Below are 8,267 nucleotides of genomic sequence, written 5' to 3'. Positions count from 1 at the left end.
GTCCGCTAACCGGCACGGTATCCCTCGGTATGGCAGAATCGTGGTCTTAAAAATATGATTGTGTCGTACAACCTAGGCGCGAACTCGCCTGTTTAATACAGACGTTGTTTCCAGGCAAGTATACCTTGCGGCAGCACACCTCGACCAATTGTCTCAACAGAAAAATTGTCATGTACAGTACAGTTAATAAATCTTTTAACTGGCACTGGAAGCACGTGATAACACTACCCAAATGAGTTCAATATACTTAGAAGTACACTTGAGAGTATAATGTATGTACAGGTTGGAAAACCTATAAAGGAAGAATGAAACACATGTTCATTCACTCCATCTAAAGGGGAAATCGTACCAGCCGACCCACTATGCATTAAGTTAACCAGACGAACGGTCTGCAGTATTCTGACTTGCTGTGTCATTCTGTTCTCTTTGCATTGCCGTCAGCGGCGTCAATTTCCTCTTCGTCGTCATCATCGTCGACGTTAATGTCCTCCTCGTCTGGTGGAGACGGTGATGATTTTGGGATCGATGTGTCGGCATCCTCCTCGTTGTCTGAGTCCACGTAATGCACGCTCATTTTGTCCTGGTCGTCCATCACATGCCCCTCGCATCGTGCTTCGAGAGGCGACATCAATTCCGACATCGAATCCCCTGTGTAAGATCCCTCTTCCTCATGGTCGTCGTAACCGGACAGCGATCCTCTTGTCGTATGTGAGTCTTCTGTCTTCGAGTTCGGAACGGTGGCCGCGCGGACATCGTTCTTGAGCTCGTCGATGTCACGCTTGAGCTTCGCTCGCCTATTCTGAAACCACGTGATCACCTGGGCGTTGGTCAGTCCGAGCGTCGAGGCGAGATCGTCGCGGTCGGCCGGCGTCAGGTATTTCTGGTATAGGAAGCGGCGTTCGAGCTCGAAGATCTGGTGGTTGGAAAAAGCAGTGCGGGACTTTCGTTTCTTCCTCGGCTGCTGCCTGTTGATGAGGGAGAGGGCATCTCGCTTGGTCGCAGTGGTCGTGGCAGCTGCTGTGGGAAAGAGCAGACGGGAGACAAAAATATGGAAATCCTGTTTAGACATAAAATCTTCACACTCATGAGATTTTCCAGTCAAAATACGTCCTTGAGGGGCAGTTGTTTACTCGATTAGCATTAAATCAGCGGAAAACCCGACATGGTACGCCAGCATTTGTTGATACGTAAACACACTTACACATTGAGTGTGATCTGTGATGTACCGAGCTTATACATCGCGCTATACTTCAAAACGAGTCTAAAAACAAACAAATAAACAACAACCGCATTCAAAACAAACAACAAAGCCAACATTGTAAAATCTGTGTCGGGGATTTGCACATTTTAACTGCCTGTTGCTTTATCAGATATACGTGGAATTAGGCCATTGCATCGGTCCCGGTATCATTCATAGATTATAACGTTTGTTTTGTTATCAGTCGATCACTTAAATCACGTCGACTTAATTCCCCCCCCCCCCGCCAAAAAAAAAAAAAATAATAATAATAATCCCATTAAACAAAATGCTCTGCAAGTCTCTTACCACTGAAATCTACACCAAATACGAAGTTAAAGTACAATTCCGCATCACATTCAAGTTAATGGCTTTGATTAATGTAAGTTGTTGAATTTCAAGTTTTGCGCACGCTGTCACAATCATACACGCAAAATATCAATAAAAAGGTAATATTGTCATCACCTCACATTTGACTTATTAAAAAGTTTTCACTTAATTTCCATATTTGACATAAATTAGATAAGAATAATAATACGTTAGGATTACAAAGTCAGTGTGGTATTGTAATAACCTAAACCAATGATCCGCCATACACTCAAAAAAATGCAAAGTTTTAGAATTCGACTTGATGTGAGCGGAAGGAATCGCACCCGCCTTTGTGCATTAGATGCAAGCAGATGGGTTTCTAATTATTATCTTCTTTTTCTATAATTTTTCTTTCTGCCTGTGTTGAATGTATGCAGACATCTTGTTGTTGTTTGTCTTTTTCTACGACTAAGATATTTATTTTGATTTTTGCATGATACATGCATATTGTTTAATTCACTCTTTATTGACTTGATTTATGTAATTCATGTACAAAATCTGTTCCTTGTATTTTCATGATGTACATATTGTATAAATCCATGTAAAACTGCAGGGCGCCTTTGGAAAGCAGTTTTGTACAACTGAATAGTTCCAACCGTGCAGGGTAACATAATGAAAGCGAATAGATGAATGCAAAAGAGATATAAATAAATAAATAAATAAATAAATAAATAAATAAATAAATAAATAAATAAATAGGGTCCTATGTAAATAAACCAATGGAAGAGTAGTAAGGTGATGATATCAGAGCCATAATTTCCCTTTTCCCCTCCTTTTTATGAAACTTCGACCATTCTATGATTTCTGTGATTTTATTGTAGCCTAGCCTTGTAGTCAAAGTGTGAATAATATGATGGAGTATAGCATTGCACTTTAAAAAATTCAGAATTTTCACAATTTCAAAATGTCATTATAAGCGGCATAAGACAAAATTTTATCTAAATCTCCCCACGAGGAATCCATATAGACACATAATGTGCTGTAAATGAAAAAATATGTGTAACCATATTTTATGAGGTAATTTCAAGTATAACAATGTTTTCTTTGGCAACGTAGGCCCACCTTTAGAAGTATAACTACATAATATAAATGTCGCATTGTCCTACTCCGAAACTTTAAGAAAGAATGTGGACCTTATATATAACCTTTTGTAGCTGTATTACATGAAGAAAAGTAAAATTGATTTGTTTCGCTTTTGTAACGACTCTAACAAGTACTTTCTTTTACAACATGGTCTTTCAGTGACACTCAACTTCAGCCACTGCCCCCTTTTAAGTTCTATTATGTGTGAATATACAGCCAAAAATGAGAAGAAAAAAAAAAGTAGATACTTCAGGAAATACGCGAAATTACCGCAAATACCAGCGCATTACGCTCAGTTATTCGAAAGCTTGTTCTCTAATTTCCCGCTACTCGTCCGCTTGCACCCTAGGAGCTCGGCCGCGGCATGCCCGTCTGCTTAGTCAACTCCGTGATTATCTGTCAGACACAAGACAGTCATAATTGTTCCAAATTATCTCGTTTGTACGAGCATCTCCCCGTGGGCAAACAAAAGGCAATGGCTTATTTCTCGTATTTGCTCAGGCAACGCGGTGCTAGTCAATAATCGTCCGGATCTTTTTCCCCCCAGTTTCCATCACGGCTCGCCGCTGTGAATCCAAATTGTAACGGATATTGCGGCCATGTTTCGCCCCGAGCTCGACCGTGACTGCATGAAACAAGCGCTTATCTATTTTTGACGCCCGAGATTCAAACTGCCTAAGTACTTTGCGCGCCGTAGACTCAGAAGTTAATATCGCCAGCATTCCTGATTAGCTTGGGAGAGAATGAATAATATTTCACGGCAATTTAACAATATATTTACGCTTTTGCTTCTTTTTTTTTCTTGTTTCTTATTATAGTTTCCTATATTGTTTTGCTGCCCTTTTTTGGTAAGGCTTTCATGATTATATTGCCATCAAATGGCATTAGTATTCGTATTTCTAATTTCTTTGAAAGAAAATATAATACACCATGTTTTTATTTTGTTTGCTATTGTTATCTTGCAGTATTGTTAGAAAGTATGAAATATTAAAAATATGTTGATACCCATTGATTTAGCATGAATTTTAACCGCCCGTGACCACCTCACATAAAACCTCAATTGCTATAATGAATAAAAATGAGTGATAATTTGATGCCTCTAAATCCGTTGTATTGTTCCTCACAGGGGGAATATCTAATTTCTTTAAACGATTCTTTGAATTAATGAACAGCTTGTTTTGAAGTGTACTGTTAAACCATAAAGGAAAATGATTCATGTATGAATTGATAACTTTGCATGATGTTCGATAAAAGCTACAAGTGCAAGAGCGCGTGGTATCTTAGTTTCATTACCTGTTCATACAATATCCGTCACATTATAGAATCCTCTAGCACAACTTTCAAAACTGAGTCTGAAATACCTAATATTGACAAATTGTTCAATTTAATACTCATATTTTTGCTGTAAACAATAAATTATACGTGTCTCTCCCTCCCCCCCCCCCCCCTTATGGGTTCTTTTTAATATCGGAGCTAAAGAAAAAAAAGTACCACATGCCACCGCGGACTGTTGTTGATTGTTGTAAAACCATTATAATCTCTTATCTGCATAATATAATTATACATTCCTTAGTTTCAATTAGATATATATCATGCATTTACGATCAAATCTGGTGGAATAAGTATCGAGGGAAAAAAAAAACAATAAACATGAATAAAGTGTGGAGGGAGGATCTCACCTCGAAAGAGACTTTTGCGAACCAAAGTAAAGTTATCACATCATTTCCTCATGCTGAGTAAAACCCATTTGATACAAGGTACGATTAAGCTAATGATCCAATGTTGAAACCACTTGAAAAGAAGGCATTTAACCCGTGAAGAACAGTATTGGTAGGGTGGTGAGAATTCTAGACGTACATGAGTCGGTAAGTTAGAAATTATATGAATAATTATTTGGTAGTGCTCGCAACGTGTTGGCAGATAATTAAGCATTGATATTATATGCCTATAAATGCAAAACTATAATATGAAAGCAAATGAAAAGTTTAGAAGAACAGGTAATGCCGCAAAGACAATGATATTCTACATTTTTTTTATAAGAAGGCCAAATATATTCTAAACTATGTAAATACAATAAAAAAATGTGGTATAATACAGGAATACTGAGACAAACATTGGTCAGTCACATTGTGAATCAAAAGAAATCTTCGTGTAAGAAATAAAAGAAACTGAACACTACTGTAAATCTACGGTAGATTGGGCAAAATAAAAGAAAAAAAACCTTTGTCAAATTAATATTTTCATTTTGTATTTCGAGAAGTTCTCCTATCCATGTCTTGGCCATATGAAAAAGTGTTCTTTGCGTTAAATATATTTTTTCATTTGTACTAAACTATTGAAAAAGGTTAATTTATCAATCCTAGGTTGCAGTCATTGTTGTCGCTAATAAGGACCTCAATAACATGATGTTGGCTTTCACATGTAAAATAAGTACACTTAAATCATGTTTTGACATTTCGACGTATAGCCACTACAATTTTGTTTTGAAATGACGTATTATTATCACTGGTCACGGCCTTGATATTAAATAATCATTTTTTAAAATTCCTCCTGGAATATCACTACGCTTTTGTTGTGTTTGAAGTAGAAGCACTTTCTGGTGGTTGCTACGCTGTACTAAGTTTTTTCTGTCAACTGACATGTCCGTTAAGACTACTCGAGTGACAACGAGATTTTATAAGTTATATCTAAAGGAAAACATCTTGAGAAATGAACACGGTCCGTCGAACACAACATCGTGCGAGGTCGTTATCTACCGCCATGGCCAGAGTATGGCGGGTGAAAAGGTGTTCGATATAAGACAAAATAATCGAGGAAAATTAGGAAATCGAGATTAATTCCAAAGGCGCTCCTTACCTTCAGCGGCACGCAGTATGCTCGTATCGGGCCCGGTAAACGTCTTGTTTGCGAGCTGCTCCAGAGCGCTGAGGGGCGAGTCCCCGTTGTCGCGACTGGGCTTTGCGGACTTCGCCTCCTCTGTCGATCTCTGGTGCGTCAACCGCGGCCGCTGCACCGACTGCGGACCCGACCAGGACTCTCTTCGCCTGAAAAGACTCGACGAGCTGCCGTCGCTGATCTCATTGGTGTCGATCTTCGAGCCCAGAATGTCTTTGATGTAGAAGGAGGTGAAGGGCCGGGTCGTCTGGCCGCGGGGCTGGCGGAGCGGAGCGGTAGAGAGCCGCTGAAGAGGCGTATACAAGTCATTCATGGTAGAGGTCATGCTAGGTTGCTTTAGGTTTCGATCCCAAATAAATGGACGGCACTCCGTTCGTATCTCTTCCGCGAATCTGGGGATGGCGAGAAAGTCTCACTTGGTATAGCTCACTCCACTGAGTGGAGTCTGGAGACATATGATTATGATATGATCGTACCACTTGGATACAGTGCAATAGTTCGTCGGAAAGAGTGGTCTGCACCTGGTATTAAGTCGGTGTAGTCTTGGCGCTAACTACTCAAGTCGTCTCATCAGCTCTCATAATCTGGCCGTCATATGGTTGGCTATTTCCAAATAAAAATACAGATGAAAGTGTGGAAAAAGTTCCAGCCAGTCATAAGGCCGACATCTAACGAGATAATCAGAGGGGTTTAACCCCCTGAGGTTCCCACCGCGTGGCACTGCTTGTCTTCCTACCTGTCACCAGTGTCGTTTGTCATGCTAATTGGCCAATCGTGTTTCCGATTGGTCCTAAATTCAATTAACCGCTACTTTTTCCGAGTTGTCTTACCCAATCAGCGATGAGTATGGCCAGGACGCGTCGATTAATCCACATGGGCGGGGCTGCTCTCCAGACTCGGAGGTGAACAACACCCAGCGAAATAAAGACATGCGTTGATTCACACCCAGTGGTTTAGTCGCAATGTGCAATGACACATTTGATTTTCTCCTGCCCGCGCCAAGACGCAGCGAGAAGCTATAGGCTGGATTCTCAAATCGTCATCCCACAAACCAAACTCGGAGTCATAATCAGTCCATAGCACCGCCGCTGTGCATAAAAAAAAAATACTCAAAAACCTTCATAACGCTGCAGTCGCATATGATATGACGAGAAAAAAAAAGAGAGAAGAAAATATACTTCGGTCGGCTTGTGTGACTGCATTCCCACAGGTACAATGGAAGGTCTGTTTGGTAAACCTGACGGGGCACCTCTTCGCGGTCTGCCTCGAGATTGGTCGCCCGGCCAGGTGATGGGAGGTGCGAGCTTGCGGGCCAGCCTTGGGCCTGACAAGCCCGTATTTAATTGTCGGTATCATGTTCCCGAGTGACACTTGCAGAATACTCGTATGTGATATAATTAATTTGTTTTGTGCGGCCTCGTGACGCGAAATTAGTTGGAGTTGTTGATAGCCTGCAGCGAGTGCGACTTGGCCTAATATTATGCCACGCTGATGAAGAGTGAGCCATGACACTCGGTATCATGTGGTATTAAAGGAGCACATCACATTTTTGCATCAACATTATTTTGATTTAATTTCTATTTTACTGCTCCGTCTAACCATTGTCAATATCAATTTATAACAAAATGAAGCAGGGTGATCAGGGAAAAGAAAATGGTGCACATTTTCATGATGTTGTGATTAAGTTAAAAAGTATTTCCAATACGTATTAATTAAATAATATGTAACTGAATAAAAACCTATTTAACTTAACAACATAATTTGTATAAATGCGTCAATCTAGCGTCTTTTTTTCTGCTCTTTTTATCGTCTCCTTATCCTCTTTATTCGCGCCCTTCTTTTCCCATTTCCCTTCCTCCCCTTCTTCTCTTTGTTTTCGGTCATTGCAAGTAAGGGAGAGGGCCAGGATAATTCTCAAGAAACGTATTGGTCCTGTTAATGATGCACACATTTACACAAATATATGATCACTGAAAAAAAAAACAGCGCCAACGTGAAGCTTAAAGGGATGGTACAGTATTGGTGGAGATGAGAATTGGGCTTTTAACTTTTACGAGATACCAAGAAAACACTTATGAAATAGTATAGAGCATACCATTTTAAGAGGGATTCAAAGTTTATTTGATGGAAATCGGGTTTGGAATGACTGAAACATCCAAAAACAAGTAAAACAAAGCGATCATAATAAAAGGTTAGTCCCACACTTTATTAGAATCGCTCTGTTTTGGATATCTCAGCCATTTCAAAACCAATTTTCATCAAATAAACATTGAATTTCTCATGGAATTAGATGCTCTTTCATATTTCATAAGAGGTTTCAGTATTTCACCAAAAATGTTAGAAACCTGAAATTAGGTCTCAACCAAAACTATACGATCCCTTTAAGAAGTAACCATGATAGGAATGATATTTCACGTGTTGTATAGGCGATATTACTGTCTCTTGGCATCGCACAATGTTTTTAATCAAGTGAATTTTCAACGCGGCTGGAGTGGAGAAGCACCACACGGAATGACTCGGCCAGCTGATACCCACCCCGCCCCTCCCCGTCCGTCACCCGGTGGATCTCCAGCGCGATCGCAGCGACATCAAGGCTAATGTCCTGATACGGAGGTGATAAATGGGGGACGCCGCGGCTCGTTTACACCGCGAGATGTCGGCACTAATTAATGAAGCGAGCGGC

At 40.3% G+C, this 8,267-nt stretch overlaps 1 protein-coding gene across 1 annotated transcript; it reads right to left on the bottom strand.

Moving 5' to 3' along the window:
- Positions 1 to 412: 412 nt before the first annotated feature.
- Positions 413 to 5,909, bottom strand: LOC139745025 (uncharacterized). The gene is made up of 2 exons (XM_071655433.1): positions 5,546 to 5,909; positions 413 to 1,014 (listed from the first exon to the last, which is right to left on the bottom strand). The coding sequence occupies exons 1-2, from the start codon at positions 5,907 to 5,909 to the stop codon at positions 413 to 415; spliced, it is 966 nt and encodes a 321-aa protein (XP_071511534.1).
- Between the last annotated feature and the right edge of the window lie 2,358 nt (positions 5,910 to 8,267).

The sequence above is a fragment of the Diadema antillarum genome, unplaced genomic scaffold (assembly GCF_040938485.1).
Source record: "Diadema antillarum isolate AM-2024a unplaced genomic scaffold, OU_Dant_1.0 seq00001230_RagTag, whole genome shotgun sequence".
Lineage (NCBI taxonomy): Eukaryota > Metazoa > Echinodermata > Echinoidea > Diadematoida > Diadematidae > Diadema > Diadema antillarum.
This window is presented reverse-complemented; position numbering and strand designations above follow the sequence as displayed.

Coding starts and splice junctions, on each gene's coding strand:
- LOC139745025 (XM_071655433.1), bottom strand. CDS start 5,909: ATGACCTCTACCATGAATGACTTGTATACGCCTCTTCAGCGGCTCTCT. Junction 1,015..5,545: donor CATACTGCGTGCCGCTGAAG/GTAAGGAGCGCC, acceptor TTCCCACAGCAG/CTGCCACGACCACTGCGACC.